The 27,691-nt window shown below is 34.7% G+C and overlaps 1 protein-coding gene across 4 annotated transcripts in view; it reads right to left on the bottom strand.

Annotated features, from left to right (window-relative positions):
* The window catches only part of VPS13B (vacuolar protein sorting 13 homolog B), a 454,216-nt gene that overhangs the window by 332,123 nt on the left and 94,402 nt on the right, over positions 1-27,691 (bottom strand). For all 4 annotated transcript variants that reach the window (XM_087825303.1, XM_087825300.1, XM_087825302.1 and 1 more), the window contains exons 18-19: positions 16,177-16,311; positions 15,219-15,392 (exon numbers count right to left, since the gene is read on the bottom strand). In XM_087825303.1, the coding sequence (XP_087681429.1) occupies positions 15,219-15,392; positions 16,177-16,311 (309 nt within the window). The remainder of the gene's footprint in view (positions 1-15,218; positions 15,393-16,176; positions 16,312-27,691) is intronic.

The raw sequence follows: 27,691 nt of genomic DNA, 5'->3' as shown, positions 1-27,691 counted from the left end.
TGGTATCTTAACTTTTTAATACTGACAAATATTTTTAACCAAAATCAACTTAAAAAAAGAAACAGGTCAAACATGATTATTTTCAACACTGCACATAGCCGTCAACCATATGGGGCCTTCCTCAATTCTACTTCCATCTGTTCGACACTGTTATAATACAGAAATTTTGTTACAATAATGTCATCTGCCTGAAAACCACTTTAATAAATAACAATAAAATTAATTAATAAATTCACTTGGCTTATGACATGAACGATGACCTCTTTAAACAGATGTCTTTATACAATGGACAAGTGACACAAAGGTATTCAGTGCCTGGCACTGCAATCACTTACTAGATTCACTTACTAGATTAAGAAACAATCAAAGTGAGATCAAGTGATTTATACAAATACTGGATTCCATAGCTAGACTTCAAGAGTAACAGCCTCAAAGTTGCAGATACATCTGTTCCTTCATATAACATGCTCTATCTCCCTATTTTCTAAAAATTCTTTCTGAACTAGACATCAAAATAGAAGCAAAAAACCCCCCAAAATTACAAAGTTTGCTTTGCTCATAACTATTGTAACTCAAAATAAATGACAAACTGTATTTTAGAAAAAAATTAAAAATTTTGCACACAAATAGATCTAATATATAAAATTTACCCAAGAAAAGCAATATGTGACCCTAAGACACAACACATTTTAGACTTCATTTAAAGTAAACAAAGTAATTTTTATTATTATATCTAAATGATTTTGTTTTTAGTGATCTTAGTATATGTGAGAAACTTAAGCAAAGTAAAAACATCTTGGTCTATGTGATTAATTTTATAAATTTTAAATATACAATATCTAAACATGACTTAAGCTAAAAACTTCAGAGGGTTGCTGACTTGAGAGGTTATAATCGTTAAAGGTAATGAATAAAGCTGGTCAGTAATTAAACTGATCACATCTCCCAGAAGGCCAAAAACCTAGTGGATGACAATAGAACTCAACATTTTCCAGCTGCTGAGAAGTAGAGGCTTTCAACATTTGGATGTATGCAGGCATCTTATTTTCCCAGGATTTCAAAGTCCACATGCAGGCTGCTGTTCAGCTATTATAAATGAGTAATTCAAGTAGGGCACGACTGCTTCTGGTATTAACTTGATAAAGATGTCTCACTCCGTAGGCATCAGCAGTTGTGTTAAGTCATCCCTCTCACAGGCTGACTGAGGATTACCTATGCTATGCTTTGTTAACAATGAATCCAATAATTTTTTAAAAAAAGGTTTATTAACTTCTGCATTTGTTTTTCTAAGGCTAAAAATTAAGTTCTACTTAATAATTAACTCCAAGCTAAATCACATAAATTAAATATAATATAATCATTCCAATACTTAATTTTAGAATGTCTTGGAAAACAAATGCAGAAATTACAAGTATGTCAATCACATTGTAAAATAGAATAAAAATTGTAAGCATGATATTCTGCTTATAGTTATTGATATATTGAAATACTTAAGAAGAAAAACTGCCTTACCATAACTATATACTAAACACATTTTAACAAATTATACATTTTATACTTTTACAAAAATATAGACTTGAACTAATACTAATTACCAAACATTTAGCACAAACAATATAAACCAATTGAAGGTATTTGCAATGCTGAAACAATAAAAATTTTCAACTCATATGCAGTCTTCTATCATTCTGGGTTTAAATATCAATCCTCCTTTGAGAAACCTTTCCTAATATCACTCAGTGGTCCCTTCTTCCATTCAAATAATTTTTCCCCTCTATTTTCAGATAGAGGTACTTTTCTCCCAATCAATTACAGCATTTGTTAAGGTTAAGCTTGTTTTTAGAATTAACTGTATGTGTACACTACTCAATGAGGCCCTGTACTGAATACCTTTTTATACCAATCTCTAGCAGTGTCATGCATGCAGCTAGCAGTCAATAAAAAAATTAAACAGAATTCAATGAACTAAATAATCAATGATTTAAGATCTGAATTTCTCCATAGTCTTTGCTATGCAGTGTAATGGTTAAGAGTATAAATTCTAGAGTCAAACAGCATGGAGAGACCTGGAGAGTATTACGCTAAGCAAAATAAGCCAGTCAAAGAAAGGTAAGTATCACATCATCTCACTCACATGTGGTATCTAAAGACAAAATAAACTGATGAACAAAACAGATCCAGAGACATAGAAGCATGGAACAGACTGATGAAACTCAGAGGGAAGGCGGGGGTGGGTGGTGGGAAGAGATTACATGAAAAACTTACATGCATATTTCATAACCCATGGACACAGACAATAGCGTGGTGAAGGCCTAGGGGTAGGGTAGAAGGGGTATTTGGGGAAAACGGGATATCTGTAGTACTTTCAACAAAAAATACCATAAAAGAGAATAAATATGAGTGAAAAATTACTCATAATCCCATGAAGCATTGATAATCACTGTGGCTCAGTGGCTGAGCATCGACCCAGGAACCAAGAGGTCATGGTTCAGTTTCAGTCAGAGAACATGCCTGTGTTAGGGGCTTGATCCTCAGTTGGGGGCATGCAGAAGGCAACTGATTAATGATTCTTATCATTGATGTTTCTCTCTCTCTGAAATCAATAAAAACATATTTTTTTAAAGTAATTTTTCTGTGTATAATACATGAATATAGATGTAAACATATATGCATGTTGAAAAATGTTTAAAAACTACATATAACTTTAATATATGTAGGTTTATTATTTTACTTTTACACAAGCTCTTAATAGAAACATTTTCCTATGAAAAATATTTTCTATTGGCTGATTTTAAAGAAGTTCTTCTACAGACATATTCTATTTTATAATATGCCTAGTACTGGACAACAAAGATGATTTGTCATTGTTATAAATAAGCTGATGGGAAAACCCTTACATTTTAAATACTAGTCTTTAAATGCATCTTGGATTACTCCCTTAGGATACACTCTTGGAAGTGGTATAATCAAAGGATAACCACTCTTAAGGTCCTTAAAGTATTTTATCAAATTGACTTCTAAAGACTCTGTATCAATGCATAGTCCTATCAGACTTCCATGAAAGTGCTCATCTCATAAATTTCTCACCTTTCAGTTTAAAAATTATTAAACATCAATTTCACAGGTAAAAATTGTTCCCTCGTATTGTTTTAATATCCATTTCTTTGGCTTCGTTGATTTAAATTTTCTCATGTGTCTTTGAATATTTGCATTTTACTTTTGCCTCTTTTGGCCATTTTCCTGTAGTATATTTCTGTTTTTGTTTTTGTTAATTATCTGTAATTGAGTGCTGACAACTTTGTCTACGATATTATTGCAAATACTTCCACAGTATTTCAGAATTCCATGTTTTAAGCAGAAAAAAAATCAGGTAAGATATAATTTTTACAGTAGAAGAAAGGCTTCTTATAATTTAGATAATACTATATAACAGTTAATTCTCATAAAAAATACAATGAAATAAAAATGTGATAATCAAGAAAATGTTACTTCTGCAAAAGTTTAGGAATCCCTCTTTCCTGTGTGTATCACACACACGCACACATACACATTCTCTCTCAATACGTAAAGCAGTGCCTACAGAGTAGGTATTCAAATACCTGTTGTATAATTACTTTTCCCAGGAAAACTTTTCAGTAAATTAGAACACATATTTACCTAAAAACCATGTTAGAACATTTCATTTATTTACTTAACACGAATAAAACAAACACAAAAAGCCTGTGGAAAGTTGTACATAAGTGACTGAAGCACCCGGCTAAAGGGAAGTTAATATGACAAGATTCAAAAGTTAAACTCAAGTTAGAATTAGCCCACAATTATTCAACAATCAATACCTCTTTTGGACATGAGGAAACTGTTACTTTATCACTGCCCTCTGCCGGTGGCGTTATTTCCCTTTAATTTTCCCTCCATGTACTGAATCTTTACCTCACAATTATTTCTGACCTGCCTCTATATTTAAACCACCCACACTAAAAATAGCCTAGCCATCTGGAATTCAGTAAGGCTTGTAGGAAAAATATTGGCTTCAATAAAAGTTCGGCATTGTTTAGAGTAGGCCCTTCCAGGTTATCTGAGTCTGATTCTATGGACTCTGCAACATTCACTGCCTTTGAGCTTTCTTACATCTGTAAACTGTAAGTAACTGATAGCTATGCAAAATTATTCTCGACTATAAATGCAAATAAATTCTTTCAAGTAGAAGTTAAATTGACCTCCCTTACTCACTCTGTGGAAGAAGATAGTTTTGTATCCATTTTCAAATTTGTTACAGTATCACTAATCTATAAATGCCTCTTTTTATTCAATTCTTCTTTGATCTAGTTGCAACTGAACTGCCTGGTTCTCTCATTGAAAATTATTTTTAAAATCTTTACCATTTGTCCATTTTATTTTGGACAATCATGATTGTCTGAAACATGATTGTTTGAAAGTCATGGTTTTACTTTTTTAAAAATTATTCTTTAACAGGCCAAATCTAGACTACATTTTTCTCACAAGACCAACTTAGAAATAAAGTGGTGCAGGTCTATAGACTCATGGCTATGCCCAAAGGCAAAATCATTTCTTTTGGTCCATACTCTGTTTACTGAATACCTATCATGTGCTTGTCATGATCCCTAAACCTTAGACCGTTAGGACTCTTTGCCATGTGATATGGTCAAAGTGTTGTGATGACACTTAGAAGGGAGTAACTGGGAAAGGAGGAAGAGGAAGGGGGGAGTAAGAGCAAAAATCTGAACAAAAGAAGGTAAAAATAAAACAAAACAAAAACGCTCAGAAAATTGCTCAAACTCTCACACATTAATGTTCAACTGACCCACATCATTTATTTACAAAACAATGGAATGACATAAGGATGTTTCCTAAGTATACTATATTGACTTAAAGGGATGCAAAAGCTATCTGTGGAATCAGGTTTCTTCTAGAGGGATGGAACAGTTAGAGGAAGAGGCAGGTAGAAAGTACTACTGTGAATTTCATTCCCAAGTGTTTCTGAAATCAGCCCCTACTGGTTCACTAAGGCTTCGTACTCTTCTCTGGGCCAATATGACAGCTACTTACAGTCAACTTCAAAATCTCGACAGGAAATGCAAAAATAAAAACTTACCTTAAAGACATGTCATTTTCTAAAATACAAAATAAACTTTAAAAATAATAAGCTTTTTGGTCCATATAAAAGTATACAAAACACTACACACTTTATGGTGAGTTCACTTTAAGTCCATCACAACCTGGAATATTTCTTGCATAGTAATTTACTATTTACAAATGAAGGTACTACATATTTACTTTGAATACCAGTTTCCTTTTACTATACAAGCAGTAAAAAATGTAAAAATTTTGACCTTGTGCAATAAATGAGGGAAACAACTGGTCACCCACAAGGCTCAAGAGATTTGTCACATTGGCTTCCTTCCAGAATCTGGGACCTTTCAAAGGAGCAAGCAAAGTAATTTCCTGTCGCTTTGGAGTCTGTTCCTGACTCCTAGCATCATGCATTCAGGAGACATTTCAATCTGGAAGGAGGTTAGATTCTTGAACTAAGTAAAGGATTTGCTGCTCCCACATTCACAACTGCATACCCACAGGCTTACAGAGTTAACTTAAGAATTTAAAGTGGAGAGGAATCGGTTGGATGTAGAGAACAAGGCAGGAAAGGGCAAGACTCAAGAAAAAACCTTCAGTTGTGAATGAAAGTGAATACAGAGTACCATATTGTACAGAGTAATTAATACTTAATGCTTGCCTTACGTATTACAGTTTACGATGTACCTGAGGATACAGTTTAATTTAATCTACACAACAATCCTAGCAACCAGGTAAGAATGTCCTCATCTTACAGATGAGAAACCAATACTCAGTGAGGCTGACTTGCTCAAAGTAATACAGTTTACAATGGATGAATTCGAACTTAGAGCATAAGCCTTTTTATACTTCCTTCCTTCCTTCCTTCCTTCATTCATTCAGCCTTCGTGTTTAGATGCCTCTCTCCTAAATGTATTAGAAGCTTCTCTACAGCGAAGACTTCTGTGCATCATATTTCTGCACACAGAAAACTTGCAATGAATATGTTGAATAAACAAACAAATGTATGATTACAGTTTTTAAAAAGCCAAAAAAAAAAGAGAATGGCAAAGAAGCACTAAATGTATTCCTTTACTTCAATAAAGATGAATTTCAGAACCAACAACAACATACACTAACATCCTGATTTGAAAAAAAAGTTTTAAATATATAGCTGCTTTAATATATATAGACATATGTTTTCAATATATCTGTAAATCCCCTTAATTACTATTCTAAGCAGAAATTTACATTTCTTGTACTTAAGAACATTGTACTGGGCAAAATATTTATTAAACTTTTTCCAAAAGTAATTATCATCAAAATGCATTTTGTAAATATTTTACAAACCTTTCAGAGAGAGAGAGAGAGAGAGAGAGTGTGTGTGTGTGTGTGTGTGTAAACAGAAAAATAATTTTAATTGGTAGGATAAAAAATTCTCTGTGCTACAAATGCAACACTGTCAAAAAGCTATGTTCTGGTTAACTATCATAATCCGTTAGAAATTGTTTACATTATGATTAAAAATCACTTTGCTCCTATATTCCCACAGCTAGTTCATATGGTAAAGAGATCAGTAAACTTACTTTTATGTGTAACATCTTTAACATTTGCTCCCCTTTCTGTGCTTGTGATTAAATGTAACATTTTGAAATCCCAAAGTTCTGAGAAAAACATAAATCCTTGTCTCACAGCTGCTGTTTGACTCTGGAAACACATGCATTTTCTTTTCAAGCATCTACCATCAAAACTCCCAAAGGGCTTGGACTGGAGAACACCTGCATCTCTTCATTTAGTTTCAATAACAGAGTCTAAACTCCAAAATTACAAAAATAGACGCTCTGTTCAGCTGTAGTTACATTTTGCCCCTAACTCCCGTGAACAAAATACTAGGAGCATGAAATCATTCAGGCAAGCTCTGTCATCAAGAGGATAAGATTTTTTGCACCAGAAGCCCAGTGGGAACATGATAGAAAACTGGCAACAATTACAGATAAAGTACATAGTAAAGTCCTCGGGGAGGAAAGAGGAAATGTAATAAGATAGATGGGTATAATTTTTACACATTTATGCCCAAACCACAAATGTGAATTGTCTTTAATTGCTACAATATATAAGCATTCTTACTCATGTGTCCTGTCAAAAATACTAAAAATATAACTTCAAGGCAATTCACTTAGTTCTACATTGTGAGGAGAATTTTTTGGATTAAAAAAAAAAAAAAAAAATCTTCATAAATTAAAATTTACAATCTAAAATACTGGCTCCATTTAAAAAACTCCCAATTCATGTGTTAACCAACCAGTTCTGAATGGTGAAATAAGAGTGTATATGTTTACTAGTATGTTTTAATCAAGAGAGAGAACCAACACCCAATTCAACTATGAATTTCCAGAGATCAGAATTATAATAGTGACTTTCCTTTCAATAACAATGATCAAAAGTTGCCTATATTTGATGGGTAAAAATTATAATAATTTTTAATAGGATAATCTACTAAAGTTAACAACTTTATTTCTAAAACTGATTACAGTGGGAAATAGGAAGACTGGGTTATATTTAAATGACAGTCCAGGAGGAACACTTGTTTTCCATTATTTTATAATAATATAATAACCGCATAATTCTATTTTCTAATCTTAGAAATATTTTGCCTTTTACATATTAAACGCAAAACAGTATGTTCATCTCATTCTTCTTGTATAAGCAGTTTGTACAAGCCAAGAAGATACTTTAAAAGTTATTTTCTTTATTAACAGTGGGCCAAAATCAATTAGATGAAATTTCATAGGGATAAGTGTAAAATTCTTCACGAAAATTCATAAACTAATGTAGACAGATAAAATATGGAAAACTGTCTTTAGAGTATGTGAAAAAACACCTCTGGTTTCCAGTGACACATGAACTCAAGACAAACAGTAACTAAATGTAAGTTCACTATAAAAATCCAGGAAATACACTTCGTACTATGTGCTATGTGTTGGATGGTATTAAATTTTAAAAGAGACATTTTCAAACATGTAGTGGAAGTAATCAGTATAGCAATGAATCTGAAGGCACATCACATGGGAAATGACTAAAGTAAATTTAGTATGTTTAGGCTGGACTATTTAGATTTTAAAAAAGAAAAGCTTTTGTGGAACATCTACCATATTTGGAGGAGAAGGATGGAGAATTGAGCTAGTGCTGAAATTGACAGTATTAAAAGGGAAGTTTTAATGGTGCCACTAATTGAAATAGTGACTAATGGGGTATGAAGAGGGTGAGGGTTATATTGTTGTAAATGTATCAGGCACCACGAAAACATACATAGGGATATGGTCAAAACGCAGCTTAAATTTGGATTCTGGATCTCAAAAGAAAATAAATGGTTGGTTGCTGAAAATAGGAGTGTTTGAGTATATAATCCAAATAGAAAGATGAGAACCAATTCATAATCAATCTTGGAAAGGACTTATATTTAAGGCACAAAAGAAAGAAACATATTTGAGGTGGGAAATGATAATTCAGCAAGGAGAACCAGGAGCTACACTGTTTTGGTGTCAAAAATTCTGAGCCTAAGATTTTTACCCTAAAACTGTGTCTTGAATGATGTAGGAGATAGGAGACTCCCAAGTCAAAGGACTGTATTATTCATAACACAGCAAGCAGCATGAGTCTGTATCAGTTTCCTTTACCCCCAGGTTCCACAGAGGTGACAACAAAAATGTATCCTAAAGGATGCCTGCACATACAGTGGGATACATGATAAGAGATGAACCCTGAACTGAGGAACCTAATCTTTTATAATAGGCAGTAAGCATGCCTTCCATGGCCTTCAAAGGGAGATAGTAGCTCTATCTTCCAAAGCAGTTAATACAGACACAAACATCCTTAAAGAACAAAGGGTAGTTAGCACTTTCATTCACAAGATATGCAAAAACGTGAAAGACTTAAAAAGAGTTATCTCTTAACACCTGAAAGCCAAGAGAGACTACAGTTGCAACAGAAAGGGTAGGGTCATATGACAAATGCCAAAGACTAAAGAGGGTGAATACTGAGAAACGGAAATAAAGTTAAGAAAGATAAGACAATAATGGGTTCTGTCAGGTATATTTAGGGCTGATCAATTATTTCATGTCACTTTTAGGACTAAAACCAGACCCCAAAAAATGCCAGTTATAGTCCAATGAAAAGAGGATACAATGGTAATTAAAACTGTCTAACAAAGATAGACACGGGTAGATATACTCTCCAATGGGAGACATACACAGAAGTAGTAAAAGTGCTATCGTCATAATTAGCTAATTAATATTCACAGCAGGAAGAAAGCAAAGGGGAGGCCAAACATTATAAGCATGGTCATCTGGGCAGCTTCACCAGGAAGAGACAGCTTCACACTCCACAGGAAACCACTAGTTCATTCCCTGCAGACCACTGGGGGAAGGGATCAAACAAAGGGCACATGCGCAATAAAGTCAGGGTGATGTAGGGAAGGTGCTTCCCTATCAGTCTAGCCTGGGGATCAATGGATTAGCTAGACAGGTGGAGCCACTGCAAGCACGTGAAATCTTGGAAGGTTAAAATGCCCAAGGAGTTCCCTTGCACCGTTCCCTTTTCTCTCTTGTTCCATGACCTGTACTCGCCAGAGCACTCACCTCCAGAGCCATGTGGCCTTAAGCAACAGACTGCAACTGGGAACAAAGCTAAACTAGCCAGACGCTATACTGGACTGGACTTTAATATGGAACAGGAATTCTGAGCAGTGGCCTTAATTCTGTTCCTGCTGGACTTCATGGGGCCTTGGAGGGAAACCCCTTAATTTTTACATCATCAATAAAGCCCTCCACGAGTCTCCATCCTCCCATGGGGCCTCAGGGAATTCTCTTCCTCATGGCACTCCAAGAACTCCACTTCCACCGACAACAAGAAGAGGAAGAAACATAGGGACAGAAAAAGGAAGGAGGCTTCAATTTATTAAGAACATACTATTTATCTGTCAAATACATTCATTCATTGAACAAATGATCTCTCAAGCATTCCCTATGTGCCAAGTAATGCCTAGGCCTGGAGATGATGATGAGCAGCCAGTGACCACCTCTGTCCTCACAGAACTCACTGTCAAAGGATGGAGACAGACAGCATTCAAATCACACAGCTACATAAATACACTCTGCCAGGAAGTGTTACGAAAGTACAGTGACCTATGAAAATTAATGTAACAGAGATACTAGATACTTAATCAGATTTGTTGTTGGGGGAAGGGGACAGCAGAGTCAGTGAAGGTTTCCCTAAAGAGGAAGTTGTTGAGCTAGGACCTTAAGACTGAGCAGGATTTAAACAGAGATAAGGTGAAAGGGCAAGGAGAACTGTGAGAATCCAGACAGAAAAAACAGCACATGCAAAGGCAGAATCACCACCAAGAAACTGAAAGAAGGCCAAGATATCTGAAGCACATGGAGAAAGGGAGACACATAGAGAGGACTCTTAACACTGACTTGGAAATTAAAATGGATGACTTCTAACTTCCTTTATTCTAAGTTTATGGTACTTTGTAATCATTTTATATTCATAAATAGCACACACCCAAAATTTATATAGACATTAATACCAGCATTAACAAAGACTCAGAACTTTTTAACAAGCAGAACCTGTTATAAATCATAGGCAAAATACAGCATACGAAGAAGAGCCAAAGTCTATATTTAAAAGATAAAATAAAGAAAAATGTTTAGAACCCATTTTAAAATATTTTACATACATCAGTTACAGTCACCAAGTGCCTCTACCTCTTAAGGAGCCAAAGCAGCATCTAGTTTCTTTATTGGACCCCTAATATCTACACAAATGTAAGAAACAGAAGTGTCATTAAATGGTTCCCATGAATATAACAATGGATATAGACTGTGGGCTAGCACTCTAGACTCCCACAGATGCTTCCACTGCTACTTCGTGGTAATCAGAGTCAGTGGAGTAGAGAATGCAACCAAGGGTGGAAGAAAGGAGAGTGCAAAGGGAGCTGCTGAGACGTCAAAGAGAAAGCAATGCTGTGAAACCATGACAGTGTGGCTCTTCAGACAATGTTTAATATGAAGTAAGAAAGGAGCTCCTTAAAGTTAAGGACTCTTAAAGCTGAGGGATGCAATGTTTAGCAATTTAGACCCTAAGGTTAGATGATAAATATAAATAGCCTAGGACAGTGGGAAAATGTTATATAGTTAGAAGCCCCAGGTTCAAGTTCAGAGTCTGACATGCTAGGTACTAGGCCTCTCTTTCCTCCATTGTAAGACACAAATAACATTTGCTGTGCTAAATACAGTCTTATTTTGTAAACAAATATAAGAATTCATATGACAGTGATTTTTAAATTGTAATACTATTTTTATAATGAGTTTCACTGATACCATGAATATTTTTTTCAGTCATATAAAACCTAATTCACATTCTAAAGCTGTCTATTCCTTCACATTCTGAAGTCAGAGTCAAAAAACTCTGCGTCTTTATCCTAACTAAGCTACTCTCAAAACTTACTTCGTAACTGACTTCTACATAACATCACAGCATTTCCCAGCTTCCAGTTTCAATCCTCCACCTTGGATTTGGGAGCACATGCATAAAGGAAACTGTCTTGCACACATCATGGCCTGAGAGGCAGAAGCCAGTTAGAATGATCACCAAGTTCTGTAAAATGCACTTACTACTCTACATTCAAATACCTCATTGAAATTCTATAAAGCCAAAAGGAAAGTTCATTAACAACCTCACCTGGACACCTGTCTGTCTGTGAAAGAACAGCAGACATTACTTGTACTTCCCTTTAATTTTTGTTCATCTAGAAGAGTTTAAGTACATAGGATCTTTTTTAAACATTAGGGAAGACTCCTGCGTCATTTCCCTCAAATGCTCCAGCCTCAAAAAACAAAAAGGAAATATAATCACTACTTACTCATCCATTCATTAAATACTGGTTGATAGCATACTAAATGTGGGATATTGTTCTGGACACTAGGAATATAGCAGTGACCAAAAAAGACAAAAACTCCTGACCAAATGAAGCATGAATTCTAATAGTGGGGGGGGGAGGGGGATTAGTCCTGGCTGGTGTGGCTCATTTGGTTGGAGCATCATCCATACATTGAAAGGATGCGAGTTTGATTCCCAGTCAGGGTACATACCTAGGTTGAGGGTCTGATCCCCGGTCAGGGTGTGTACTGGAAGGCAACCCATTGCCATTTATCTCTCTCTCTCTCTTCCCCCCTCTCTCTCACAATAAGTACAATGAAAAACTAAAGAAGAGTAGGGAAATAAGTATGTTTCTACGTGTGTGCATATGCACATGTGTGTAAGAAAAAGAGGAAAAAAATGTATATACAATAGCCAGAAAAGTACTTGCTGAAAGAGTGATATTTCAGTAAAGTCTTGACAAATTGTTAATAAATTATTTCTTCATTTAAAACTTATTTATGATTTGTCTATACTATCAGTTATATATATACACAAACATGTACACCTACAATTCAAATCTTGTTACAGGAACATAAGAATAATCAATATTTTTAAACTGGCTTTAAAAATTAATGTTTATGAGCTCCCTCAAAACCATATCATAAATACCTAAGCCATGAATGTGGGTGGCAGTATGAAGGTGAATGAAAAAATTTAATTTAAAAAATACCCTAAATAAAGTGTGTGAATGTAGTTTAAATAAAAATGCATTACATTTTAGGATTAAAACATACCCAAAGGAATATTTTCAAAGCACTAAACACATGATCACATTAAACTTTAACACATTAATCCATAAACATATCACTAAACATTAATGATGAAGACTAGGTAAATTTCCTTAGCATCAAGAAAAAATGTAAAACTTTACCCTAGAAATATCATAGCTGTAATTTTTTACAATGGTTTACTTCTAGGCCCATATAATAGGTTAGAATGCAACATTTTTGTGACCCAAGAAATGCATTTAGATTACAAAAAATATGAATATTGTTATGAGAAATATCTGATTATTTAAATAAGTTTGACACATTGATTCATTCTAACTGTATGTGGCAAAACAAAAAATAAAGAGTCCCTCTCCAACTTAAGAATATGTGGTAGATATAAACAAGCTTACTCCCTTCTTAGATATCAAAATTCTAACCAGATGGTCTGGTCATTTCAATTGACATTTCAATGATTTGATGATTTGAAAGCAATACCTATCAAAAGTTACTATATGAGTAATTACATAAAGAAGCTTACCAAAAGCATATTTAAGAAACACAATTAGCCCAGCCGGGCATGGCTCAGTGGTTGAGCGTCGACCTAGGATCCAGGAGATCAGGGTTCGATTCCCGGTCAGGGCACATGCCCGGATTGTGGGCTCGATCAATGACTCTCTCACTATTGATGTTTCTATCTCTCTCTCTCCCTCTCCTTTCCTCTCTCTGAAATCAATAAAGATATATTAAAAAAAAAAAAAAAAGGGCATGACAACTGCCCCTTTTAAAAAAAAAAAAAAAAAACACAATTAAATAGGCATTAACAAAACTGTGATGTTTACTTAAACACCAATCTCTTCTCTTTAAAACACGGTGGGTAGCTAAACCACACAGGCTAAATCTGGTCCCCTCTCCAGTTTTTTATAAATATTTATATATTTTTTTAATCCTCACCTGAGATGTTTTTATTGATTTGAGAGAGAGAGGAAGGGGGGGAGAGAAAAACATCAATCAGTTGCCTTCCCTACGCATCCTGAGAAGGGATCCAACCTGCAATGTAGGTAATGTGCCCTGACCAAGGATCGAACCCACAACCTTTTGGTGCACGGGACGACGCTCCAACCAACTGAGCCACCAGCCAGGGCCCCCTCCAGTTTTTGCGAATTGAAGTTTTATTAGAACAGTCACACCCATTCGTTTATATATTGCCTATGGCTATTTTTGTGATATGACAGCAGAACTGAATAGCTGAGATAGAGACCATATGGCTCACAAAGCCTAAAATACTAGTTATTTGGACCTTTACTGAAATGTTTACCAAACCCTGCCTTAAAATACTATAAAATCTCATCCACAGGCACATTCTTAGTGTGGGTTTTGGCCTCAACCTCACGTTTTTTCTTAGGATTCTACACCCGCTCACACAGGCTCGCTTCTTCCTGAGTGTCTTTAGCAGCACGTTGGCAGTGGGTCCTCAGACTTACCTTTCCAATACTATGACCAGTTTCTGATGTGGATGTCTTCTGTGTCCCTACGTATGTGCACTCGTGCAACACTTTGAATCTTCACTTCCATATAGTCTCTGTCTAGTCAGTTAATTACAAATCTTTCCATGATTTCTACTTTGAACTTAGTACAGTAATGTTTAACATATTTCCTGTAAGTCGTAATACCTGTTAATGTTAACAGCTTTACTCTTAGGCAACTATTTGAAAATAGTTGGCCAATTAATTCTAAAGAAAAACTTCAGACTCCCTATCCTTTTAAGAAATCTGTATACAGCTACCTTATTTCTAGCCTCACTGAGTGACCACCTTGGCTTTACTAACCATATACTGCTGATATTGGTCTCTACTAACCGTATCTTTTTTCCCCAGTTTTCACTGATCTTTCTGATAGCTCTTCTCAATATGAAAGGTGTGGCTCTGCTAATAGGGTGTTGAATAAAATGAAACTGATTATAGGCAAAGTGCTTCCAGGGAAGAATATAACTCAAGAAATCAGATCTTGACCTCTTAAGTTTTTTCTTGGTTCCACCATCAACATCTCTTCCTTTTTGCAAAGCTTCAGAAAGCCCAAATACGTAATTTTAATATGGAAAACTATGGGCAACAAAGTATTACTATCTCATGAAAAATAGTTTGTCTTTCTAATATTTTGTATTTCTTTTACTCCTTTCTACGTATTACTTGATACGGTATATTTTAAAACTCAGTTGGATGTAGTAGGTATAAATCTAAGATTGCTATACACACAACTGAATTCTCTCTCACATAGAATAAAACCATTATTGCTTATAAACCCATCATTTATCAAAAATGATACAAAAATACCTCATTTGTATTTTCAAAGAGCACAACTGCAGAAAGTACAATGGACACAAAATGTTAAAGTCTAATTTTAAAAGCCTTCCTGAAAAAAAAAGCAATCTAAGAGAATACTGATGCTTGTACTTACCAGAATTGTGGCAGTAGTCCATATGCTGGGGAACTTGAACTGTGAAGGCTATCAAATCTGGAGCTAAGAGAGATTCTGGCTTTCTGATCTCATTGAGCCACTTGCTGCTATGAAGGTCTTTAGTGTCAGAAGGACCTTGAAGCAATGGAATCAATTTCTCTTTCCCACTGTCACCTGAATAGAAACATTAATGAGAAAACATCTTATAAAATAAAATACAGGAACAGACTGAGGATGTTTGAAAATGTTGATCTTAAAATATACTAACATTATAACATTTCAACTATATTTGGTAATTTTAGCTGTACATGTAGTTATATTTAAAAATTATAAAATTAGAAGTACGTTTAAATCTTTAAAAAATAAACATTACTATTTAGCTAATCAATGTAGAACATGTTTAAAAAGTTTATAAAAGAAAACAATTTGAACACACTATGTTTCAAATATTCAATGGAATCTGCACCTTATCTTTAAACTTACCTAGAAGTTTAGTTTGCACTGAAAAAAATTTAAATAAGAAATAATTTAAGGGAAATATTATGAAATAAAGTATTGGTAGGAAGGTGAAGTCAATTACAACCTTAAATTGAAAAACAGCTGGGTTTTCTGTGTAATTTTATTATACTAACAACATTTTAATTTAATTTTAATGTGTCATATATATCAACACCCACTATTCTTCCCAAAAATACAAGCATAAACTGTCTTTTAATTTTTATCCCTTGTAACCATTCTTAAAACTATGCAAAGTTTTTTTCTTAAATAAAAATTCATTTATTAAAGAAGTATCATCCTGGCACAATTAATAAAAATTTTTAAGTAAAATAAAAAAATGTAAACCCTCTGATTCATAGGAACAATGAGTAAATTCTTGTTTCAGTACCGCTCCTTGTAAAATGCAAGGCCAATTCTCCTATACAGGCAATAAAGTTTTACACGGTCCAGCTGCACATACCTGGGGCTTTGGCACAAATTTTTATTGATCCCACGGTCCCAGAGGCACATTTGACCAATGATGTGCTGCAGTACTTCAATTCAACATTCTGGATTGAGCCCTCAAGAGTTGGCAGGGGATTCTTAGATTTCACACCTAATAAAAGAAAACTGCAAATGTACTAGCCGATTGAATTTAAATAATTTTTATACTCCTTCACTAAGGTATTTAAACTTAATTATACTTTAATTATCTACCTCAGATGTTCATACAGTATTTGCATTAGGTTTCATAGTTGAGTGTTTAGGAGGTGAAAGGATGCAATTTTAAAATAAATGGGCTGAACTCTCATAACTGTATATTCACGTAGTCAGTTCTCGATTAGTCAAGCTTAAGAAATAAAGTATTTTAAGCAAATATTTGTTTAAAAAATAGAAGATGTTAAAAATCATATTTGGTTTTAGAATACAGAGTAAGATTTTTCGTTTTGAAACAAATTTAACTTATAAATTTAGTTTCATTTAGGCAGAGACATTTAACTTAAACAGGAAACTTCCAGAGTAAACACACTTCTTCAAAATATCTTGGTCAGGTAGGGTAAGGAAAGAGAAAAAAGAGAGCTCGAAACAGCTCCTAAATTAAAATGCAAAAGCTTATAAGCAAAATTGACATGCCAAGTGTAGATAAAAGAAAAAGAATTCTATATTAATTAATCAAAAAAGTGGATATTAACATTTCTACTGTATGCTCCTTGCTAAAAGGCATTAAAGCACAGAAGGGAATAATTACCATGAAGCAAACGGTAGAGAAAACAATTCAAATGGGAGAAGCTCATTTTGGCGGCGAAGGGCAGGTGAGATTAATCAGGCAGGCACTTTAAGAGCATTATACTGACAATACCGCAGAGCCCTGCAGGGATCATGCTACTGAGCACGAACTCCAATCAGCTAACATTTACTGAGAGCTTACGCGTTACATACATTATCTCATTCTATCCTCACAACAGGCCCATTATAAAAATGTTTATTATCCTCATTTTCAGATTAATATTCACTGGATTAGAGGGGTTAAGTAATTCTTACTCAGAGTCTGATAGTTAGTGAAAGTGTTTCAATACAATCTGATCCCATCACAGATGACTTTATCACTCATTTTACCTATATTCACAAACACCTACATAATTTCCCTTCTTTTCCCTGTCTCACTATTGATCAAATATATACTATCCTTCATATTTTAAACTCATTTATGCAGAACTATGAATAATTAAGAAAATAAACTTTCTACGATAAATGTATTAAAATTATTTTGAAATCTTTTTTTTCAAACATTAGTGTGTTCAAGAAGCCCCATGATCCTCCAAGAATGTTCCTAAGATGTGGCCCAGGAATATGCAGTTTAATCAACACACTGTTTGATTTGAAAATGGTTAAAGAACATCATCTTAAGAAATACCTTCTCAAATACTAACCCTTACTCCAGCAGCATTTATTAACTTACAAATTTCTATTTGGTTGTTATATAAACGTGTATTGATTGTTTATTTTCCAATATTCACCACCTGTGTTGTTTCCATTTGAAGTGATATTTATTATCCTCAGTGCCAGCAACTAAAATGTTATGTATTTATGTACTTTTCTGATTTTATAATATTTTTATCACATTCTCAAAACCCACTAACTCAAAAAATTTAAGCAGCAGTATCAGAAAATAAAATGTCAATAATATTTATATAAACATAGTAGTAATTGTAGTAGCAGTAGTAATAATTACAACACCTAATGTTCGCTGAGTACTTACTAAATAAGTGCCACACACTATGTCTAGTTTATTTATTCATTGCTCCCTTCCCCCCAAAAACAGTAGTTATTACTGTTCCATTTTACATATGGGAAAAACCAATACTTAGAGAAATAAGGATTTTGTTCAAGATTCAAGTCAGAAAGTGGCAAGGCCTGGATCACATCTGTCCTTATAAGAAAGGAAGCTGAGCTACCCTACATATTTAACATCTATTGCAGTTGCAGGAAGTTATAATCAGTGGGTAATTTACTCTGCTCCAATAATTATGTTAGATGATGAGAGGATACAAAATGGAATAATACCTTCCCATAGCCCTCAAGCCCTCACAGTCAGACTCTTGTTCTGTGCCAATTTTTCAAAAAATATAAACAACCAAGATATTGGTCAGCAGACAAGAGCTACTGCAAGATACTCTCAAGGGCTGCTGATGGTGTTCGGAACCAAAAAAAAAAAAAATTGAATTAGTTTCTGGAAGATGCAAAAGCGAAAAATATATAAATAGGTTAAAATGAATTTGTTTTTAAATTACTTTGTACAACTACTGCTTTCACAGTTTACTAAAGTTTAGGACTCTACCTTGAATCAAAAATGGTAGGTCTTTTTAAATATTTAATACATGTTACGTATAAGACTCTAATCAGAAGAGATGCCTAAAACCTCTTCTAATAAAAATCTCATATACCTATATAAAAGCATGTTGGTTTAGACTAAAACTATCAAGAACTTAGTTCACATTTTTATGATCACTACATTTCTCAGATATTTTAAAACTAATTTTAATAACTAAAACAGTATTATGCATAATTTCTCCTTAAGAAAAGTTTTTTTATACTTTGTTCTAATGCCACAAGCTTAGATTTTTTTAAAAATACTATAATTGTATCTTGATAGACTTCAACAATGGAGAAAAGCTGCTAGTAAAAAATAATCTTGGTAATGTAAACTATGGACTTTGGGTGATTACGATGTGTCAGTGTAGGTGCATCAACTGTAACAAATGTACCACTCTGATGAGGGATGCTGATACTGGGGGATGCTCTACAGGTGTAGGGGCAGAAAGTATGGGGGAAATCTCTGTACTTCCCCTCGATTTTGTTGTGAACTGCTCTAAAAGAAAGTCTTAATAAAAAATAACTTGGTTTCTTTCCACTCCACCTTCAAACTAGAACTCATAAAACACCCCAGACGCAAGCACTAGAAATGTAGAAAGGCGCAAGAGTCTTGGCATTACACAACTGAAGGCACCATTCATATTGTGTTCCTCATGAATGCTGTTTCCTGCAGTTGTGAAAGGAATTCTATTAGGGATGTAATTGGTGAAACAAAGATAGCAAAAGCTCTAAAACTAAAAAAGCTCAGCTTTGGATATAGGCAGCCACTATTCAGTATTGTTACATGTGGAGACCAAAATACTATATAGTTACTGTTCAAGGTATTTAACTCCAGGAAATCGGCTGAACTTTATACAGAACTTAATTTAGACAAGAGGCATTTGGTAAGATGTATAGTCAACTGACCTGAGTCAATAGGACAATCAGAAAGATAGTGACATTTGAAATGCTGCCTTTATTTAGCACTCTCACATACATTTATTCAGGTACTGCTGTCACTGTCCACCCGAGGAAGAAGAGAGGGAATCCCTAGGGCACTGCAACTGAAAAAAATTTTACACTGTACACACTATCAAGGAAATAATTCTAAAATAATAAATTTTTGAAATATAATTTTTAAAAAATATATCTTTATTGATTTCAGACAGAGGAAGAGAGTGGGAGAGAGAGAGAGAGAAACATCAATGATGAGAGAGTCATTGACCGGCTGCCTCCTGCACACCCCCGACTGGGGATCAAGCCTGGAACTCAGGCATGTGCCCTGACCGGGAATTGAATCACGATCTCCTGGATCCTAGGTTGATGCTCAACCGCTGAGCCACGCTCAGCTGGGCTTGAAATATAATTTAATGTAAAATAATGCACAACTTCTAACACATATTCTCAGTCCTGTGAAGCACCATGAACCCTGATTCTTTTCCACCAACTTTTTATAATGAACTTACTATCCTCCTGTGATTATCACCTATAAATTAAAAGATGAATAATGACAATCGCCTGTATACCTGTGAAGAAGTAAAAGATTAAGGAGTCAAACCACATGTAAGCTTACCTCAGTTCCCTTCTTAACCACCATCAAAAAACTATTAAAAAAACTAGGCCCCTAAACCAAGAAAAATTAGGCCCCTAAACCAACCAATGAAAATGAGAAGAGTTGAATGTGCAGCTCTAGAAGAGGCAAGATGGGTATCAAAATTCTGGAAGAGGGGTATTTGATGAACAAGTAGCAAAAATAACTTAGGAGAACAAAGAAAAGTGGCAAAGGGTAATTGAATTAAGAAGCAAGTAGATCTGCAATAAGCCCTGGAAAAAGAAGAATTAAAGAAACCAGGCAGTTCAGAGGGCAAGAATGCAGGTGAGGCCAAAAAAGTGAGTGACTGAAAGTCTATCAAATGATTACAGAGCCCTTCCCTTAACTCATGCAGCCACGTGAGTAAATACCCTACATTCATCCTGGTAAAAGACTGAAGGGTTCACTCTGGGCAGGTTAAACCAGAATTTCAGAGCAAAGGGTCCATATTAAATACCAAAAAAACAACGAATAAAAAAAAGGGGGGCAAAAGATCTGAATAAACATTTCTCCAAAGAGGCCAATAGACATAGAGAAAAATGCTCACTAATCATCGGAGAAATGCAAATTAAAACCACAATGAGATATCACCTCACACCTGTCAGAATGGCTGCCATCAATAAATCAACAAACAGCAAGTGTTGGCGAGGATGTGGCGAAAAGGGAATCTCATGCACTGTTGGTGGGAATGCAAACTGGTACAGTCACTATGGAAAACAGTATGGAAGTTTCTCAAAAATTAAAAACAGAACTACCTTATGATCCAGCAATTCCACTTCTGGGTATACATCCAAAGAAATACAAAACACTAATCCAAAAAGATAAATGCATCCCTGTGTTCAATGCAGCGTTATTTACAAGAGCAAATATGGAAGCAACCCAAGTGCCCATCAATAGATGAGCAGATAAAGAAGCCGTGGTACATATATATAATGGAATATTACTCAGCATAAAAAAGAATGAAATCTTACCATTTGCAACAACATGGATGGAGTTAGAGGGTATTATGCTAAGTGAAATAAGTCAGAGAAAGATAAATGCCATATGATTTCATTTATATATGGAATCTAAAGAACAAAATAAATAAACAAACAAAACAGAAACAGACTCACAGATGCAAAGAACAAACTGATGGTAGCCAGAGGGAAGGGAGGATAGAGGGGTAGGTAAAAAAGGTGAAGGGATTAAGAAGTACAAATTAATAGTTACAAAATAATCACTGATGTGTAAAGTACAGCATAAGGAATATAGTCAATAATACTGTACTATCTAGATAGGGTGCCAGGTGGGAACTTGAATTATCAAGAAGATCACTTCATAAATAATGTAATTGTGTAACCACTACACTATACACTTAAAAATAATATAAATTAATACTGAATGTCAACTGTAATTGAAAAAATAAATTTTAAAACACAAAAAGAAAAATGTAGTCTAAAAAGCAATGTTAAATGAAATGTCATTTTTAAACAGAAAAGAGTTAGTGTTCCCCTACAATGACACCAGCCATTCAATTCAACAATCTCCAACCTCACAAACAGGTTCCAATTATTTAGTATTTTATTCTACAATATGAAGCATCATCAGATACGAAGTAAAAATCACTAACATGAAAGGTAGAGGTTAAACACACACACACACGCACACACACAAAACACAGTAAATAGACAATGCCAGGAACAGAAAACTTAAAATAGTAACAGTAACAATAAATATAATAACTATTCCCAGAGAGATTGCAGAGGATGCTACAATAAGAAGAGCATGTTTGTTAAATTTTACAAAGAACAAAAATTACATCTTAGAAAATAAAAACATGATGTTAATTCTCCTTAAATTAATAGAAAGATTGGAAAATAAAGTTGAGGAAATCTATCATAAATTAAAACCAAAAAAATCCCAAGAGGTTGAAAATGGGAGAGAAATGACAATAAAATGAAAGGATCAGCATAAAACATTAAATATCTTAAAACCAAAAGTTCTAGAAAGAGCTAGTAAAACAAAATGGGGAAAATAATCAGGGAAATAATTCAAGATTTCCCCAAATGGAAGAATATGAGTTTCAAATGAAAAGGGTATACCATATATCGAACACAGCAAATGGAAAAAACATACACATAAAAGCCCACCACCTGAACATAAGGGCTAAAAAGAAGCTCCTAAAAGCTTTAGAGACTTTTTTAAAATGCATAAAAGCAGAAATAGGAAACATACAATCATCTACCATACAACTAGAATGGTATCAAACTTCTCAACAGCAATACTGGAAAAAAGAAGAAAACACATTCAGTTTGGGATCTTGTTTTTGGTATGATGTGTTTTTTTACTGAAACCTGGATATTTTGGATATTATTAAACATTCTATTTTATCTGGCTTCATCTGATAATCCTCCAATAGTGGAAAGAGACATGCATGCAGCCAGGTTACTGCCAGGTGGGGGTAGAAGTCTAGGTTTTCCACTTGCCTTCCAGTAGTATCCAAGGATCAGGAGGTGGGGTTCCTGTAATTTCTGGCCCAGGGTGGGAATTACGACTCTCATTTTTACCACGGTCGATACCTACCTGTGTTGGAGTGTTTGGATTGCCTCATTACAGGTCTCCGTGAGGTTTTTGCTGACACCAGGGTGGTGGCGGCAAGGCACTGATTATTGCTAGGGGGTTGATGGAAAATTCTGACTCTTCACTAGGTCTCCTTTGATAACACTCCAGCCAGAAGGTTGAGGTGCATCTCCTATTGCCAGGCCAGGTCAGACTGGAAAGCCAGGTTTTCTATTCAGCCCTTTTGCACACTACCCACATGGGGATGTTGATGCTCCTTGTTAGAACATGTTGAAGGTGGAAGCCTAGGCTTCTCACTGAACTTTGCTGATGTTGGTTGGGGTGGGACCACAGATTTTTCTGTGTTGTTTGGCTAGAGTAGAACGGTTATTGCTGGGATGCCCCCTTCAGGTCCTTTGGCTAGGGAGAAATAGCTTTTGTTGGGAATTTTTATGTCTGTACCTGTGGGCCTTTCTGGGTTGTTGGCTTCTTCAGCTTTAAGTCTGGGATATATTAGGCAAAGGCAAACCTACACACCTCACTACTGTGTCTTTATTTCAGTCCCAAAGACCCTAACTGGCCTGTCTTCTATCTGCCTTTCAGAGTCTTCTTATTTTTGTTTATATATAATGTTGGGTTTTTAGTTGTACTTAGCATGAGAAATAAGGAGAAGTCTTCCCTATCTTCCTGGAAGTGGAACTAGCTTATTTCTATAATGAATTAAGTTGTCTTTAAAATTTTTTACTAATTTCTTTTTGATTAGAATAAGGATGAATGTGACCTTGAGTAGTCTTCTGTTTGTTAATACTAACCATACACACATACCATGTATATACATACACACATATATAAAAATTATGTATATATATTGCATGCAAACATATATTTATATACATACATAGCTTAACCATACCTAAGTTACCTGACATGACATCTTACTCTGAATTTGGCAGTAGTAACAGCATTTGTTCTTTAGGGATATGGCTTGTCCTGGCTTGTGAATAATTTAGAGCTTAATGTATGTATAGACTGCATTATCATTCCTATTCTTACTCTCCTTGCATATTATCTTTTATTATTTCAAAACTTTTAATTAAATTGACTGGGCTGACACTGGTCAATAGGGACACGTAGGTTTCAAATGTACATTCTTATGATACATGGTCTGTATATTGCAATGTGTGTCCACCACCCAAAATCAAACCATCTTCCATCACCATATATTTGGTGTCATTTACCCTATATTACCCCCCACCCTCGTCCCTCTGGTAACCACCATACTTATCGTCTGTTTCTATGAGTTTCAGTTTTATATTCCACATATGAGTGAAATCATATGGTTCTTAGCTTTTTCTGACTGACTGATTTCATGGGTTTGATTCCTGGTCAAGGGCACAGACCTTGTAGGTGTTGTAGGTTCTCCCCTGCCCGGTCAGGGTTCTCCCCAGTGAGAGGCAACCAATCGATGTGTCTCTCTCACATTGACGTTTGTCTCTCTCTCCCCCCCTCCCACTTGTACTCTCCCTAAAAATCAATGGGAAAAAAAGATCCTCAGGTGAGAATTAACAAAAAAAAAGACAAAAGTCAGAAAAATAAGTTCACCTAATTTCAAGACTTCTTGGTATTAAAGTAATAGTAATCAAGGCTATATAGTATTGGTAGACACAAACACTAAGGCAACAGAATGGAGAACCCAGAAAAATACACTCAAATATACCAAATAATTTTGACAAAGCTACAAATGCAATTCAATGAAAGAAAGATGGCTTTTTCGACAAATAATGCTGCAAAAGGTGGACATCCACAGGTAAAACAATGAACTTCAACCCAGGTCTAACATCTTATTAAAAAATAAGTCAAAATGAAGCATGAACTTAGCTATAAATGTAAAACTACAAACATTCAGGAAAACAAAACAGGAGAAAAATCTTCAGATTCCAGGGAGAAGCAGTTTCTTGACTTAAAAACAAAAGCAATAAAAATAAACTATTAATACACTCAACAACTTAGATCAGAGAACTGTGCTGAGAGAGAAAAAGCCAATCCCAAAACATCACCTATTACATGATTGTTTTTATATGGCAAGTCCAGAAATAGGCAAATCCATATAGAAACAGAAAGCAGATTAGCAGTTACTAGGGGATGGGGCAAAGGAGAGATTGGGGAGTGATTACTTAAAGGGTATGGGGTGTTTTTATGGAGTGATAAAAAGGTTTTCAAACCAGAAAGAGTTGGCAGTTACACCACATTGTAAATACACTAAATACCATTGAACTGTACACTTTAAAATTGTTAATTGTATATTATGTGAATTCCACCTCAATAATACAGAGAGAGAGAGAGAGAGAAAGCAATCAATCAATCTAGTGCAGGCTTAAAAAGACAACCCACTGGTTCACATATTTAAGACCTAAAACAAATTTGAACAATACCTATTTATTACCCTTTCAATCTCCCTTTCATTTTATGTTTATGAAAATTCATTTGTGGAAGAATGTTCCGTGTTTAAACTATAGCAGGTGCTGTTCTAACAGATGAAGGGAAGAGGAATATAGGCACTTGTATACGTAGGTGGGACCACTGTAAATCTTTATGGACTAATATATTTTTTAATTCTTCATAATGTTCAACTAATCGCAAAGCTATTCTAAAAAGAGTTATTTTACATTCCAAAAGCGGCACTGACCATTACTGAAGGAAAACTAAAAATCATTCTTGTGTCCCTGAAAACAATTTTTCAAACTAAGTCAGAGACAAGTTTCATATGCTATGCAATGCTTATACTGACAGGTTATTACACCAAGAGAATATTAACCTTCAATCCCTGAATCATTCAAGAAATGTTTGCAAGAATACTTTTGGCCTTTTTATCTGGTCAGAGCACTGGAAGCTAAGTGGTGTCTGTACAAACCAATCATTTCACCAGCAGTTTTATATTTCTTTAAAGCCTCATATAAAAAGCACCTGCCTAAAGTGAGTAATGGAGTTTTATATTCACTGCACTTAGGAACAGCGTATGTAACCTATTCCGTTTTCCTCCCTTGTGGAATATATTTCAGCTTATATTGCACAACACATTACCAATGCATATAAAGACTCTCTGATCAGCCATTTGGACTGCAGTCAGCAACCTGCCTGAGTGCCTTATTTTTTCCCCTGAACTAAATAACATACTTATTTTATTCAACCACCTAAATGAAAAAGATCTTTTTGAAGATAGTGAACTAACTTTCTTAATAAACATGTAACATATGTATGTGTACTAACTATATTTGGAATACAAATGCAAACACATTTGAACAAAATTTGTGCATTAATAGTTGAAAACTAGTTGAACACATTATTCCAAGGGAATAAAACAGAAGCCTATACGGAACGCCTTCATGCCTGTTTCTCTCTTGAGCAACCTACAATTAAAAAATTCTTGCAACCACACCAACAAAAAGCCATTAAAGGCCTGGAAGTAGGTCCAAACTATTATTAAAATTGGATCAACCTGGGTTGCAGGTTTGATCCCCACTCCCAGTGGGGGGTGCTTGCAGGAGGCAACCAATCAATGTGTCTCTCTCACATAGATGTTTTTCTCTCACTCTCTCCTCTCGCTCTTCCCCACTTTTGAAAATCCATGGAAAAAATATCCTCAGGTGAGGATTTAAAAAAAAAAAATTGGATCCATCTCATATCTGCCAGGCTTGGAAATATTTTCAAGACATAAGTATTGCCAGTCATTGGCAAAACTTCATGAAACAGTGATGAAGGCAAAATTTAAAGAGAGTGATGATAAAAATGCGGCATGATATTTTGTAGCTAAGACAGAGCTAAAATTTAAGTACAACTGATAAAAAGAGTAATGAAGAGTAATGAAGATTAAAGGAAATTAAAGAAATGAAAAAAATTAGATTTGCTGTAATTTTAAAATTATGGCTTAGTAATACTGTAAAAAACTGTATCATCTGTTTTAACATACTGTAATATCATAGATGAGTAAGTAAAAAATAAATGTCAGTGTGCAAGGCAAAAGCGCCGTGCTGCCCCTTGCTGGTACCCTCAGGCGATAATCTAAGGCAAGCAGTGAGCACCAAATAATGAACATTTACCTGGACTCAACTATGCAAAATTAACTTTATTAAGTGTTGAGGTATTCAGAGCTACACACACACACACACACACACACACACACACACAGGAATATCATTCAGCCATGAGAAAAAAGGAAATCTTGCTGTTTGTTACAACACGGATGGACTTTGACAGCATTATTCTAAGTGAATTAAGCCAGATAGAAAAAAGAGAAATACTATGTGGTATCACTTCTATGTGAAATCTAAAAACAACAACAACAACAACAACAAAACCCTCAAACTCAAAAACAGAGTAAAGAAGTAGTTGCCAGGGGCTGGAGGGTGGGGGAAATAGAAGTTGGTAAAAAAGTACAAACTGTCAGTTATAATAAGGTCTGAGGATCTAACGCATAACATTGTAGCTATAGTTGATAACACTATACTGTATAATTGGAATTTGCTAAGAATAGAATTTAAATGTTCTCTCCAAATATATATAAAAATGCATGATGAATGTGTTAACTAATCATTTCACAATGTATACACAGTATGTTAAATCTTACAGTTTTGTCAATTGTACCTCAAAAAAGCTGAAAAATCAATGACATTTGAAAAATAACTATAATAATTTCTTAGTGTTAGGTAAACTGAAGTTAGAAAATTGAAATACTTATTTCCCTTCATTTTGTCTACACAAAATATAAATCAGAATGATTCTAATTTCTAAAGTCAAGATATTTGGCAAAGAAGGATTGTTATCGCTAAAGTAGACTCTGAAATTTACAGAACAATTATAAATTCATTCTGATTAGTGACTGAGTTCTTACAGTGTTCAGGGCTTGGTGACAAATGCTTAGGAAGGAGCTAGAAGCAAAAAAAACATATGCCCTCTCCTCAGGATGTTTCAATTGTAGCAGAAAATAGCTAAGGTTTATTGAAGCTTTAAATATGTG

This window comes from Miniopterus natalensis, chromosome 16 (assembly GCF_054644295.1).
Source record: "Miniopterus natalensis isolate mMinNat1 chromosome 16, mMinNat1.hap1, whole genome shotgun sequence".
Classification (NCBI taxonomy): domain Eukaryota; kingdom Metazoa; phylum Chordata; class Mammalia; order Chiroptera; family Miniopteridae; genus Miniopterus; species Miniopterus natalensis.
This window is presented reverse-complemented; position numbering and strand designations above follow the sequence as displayed.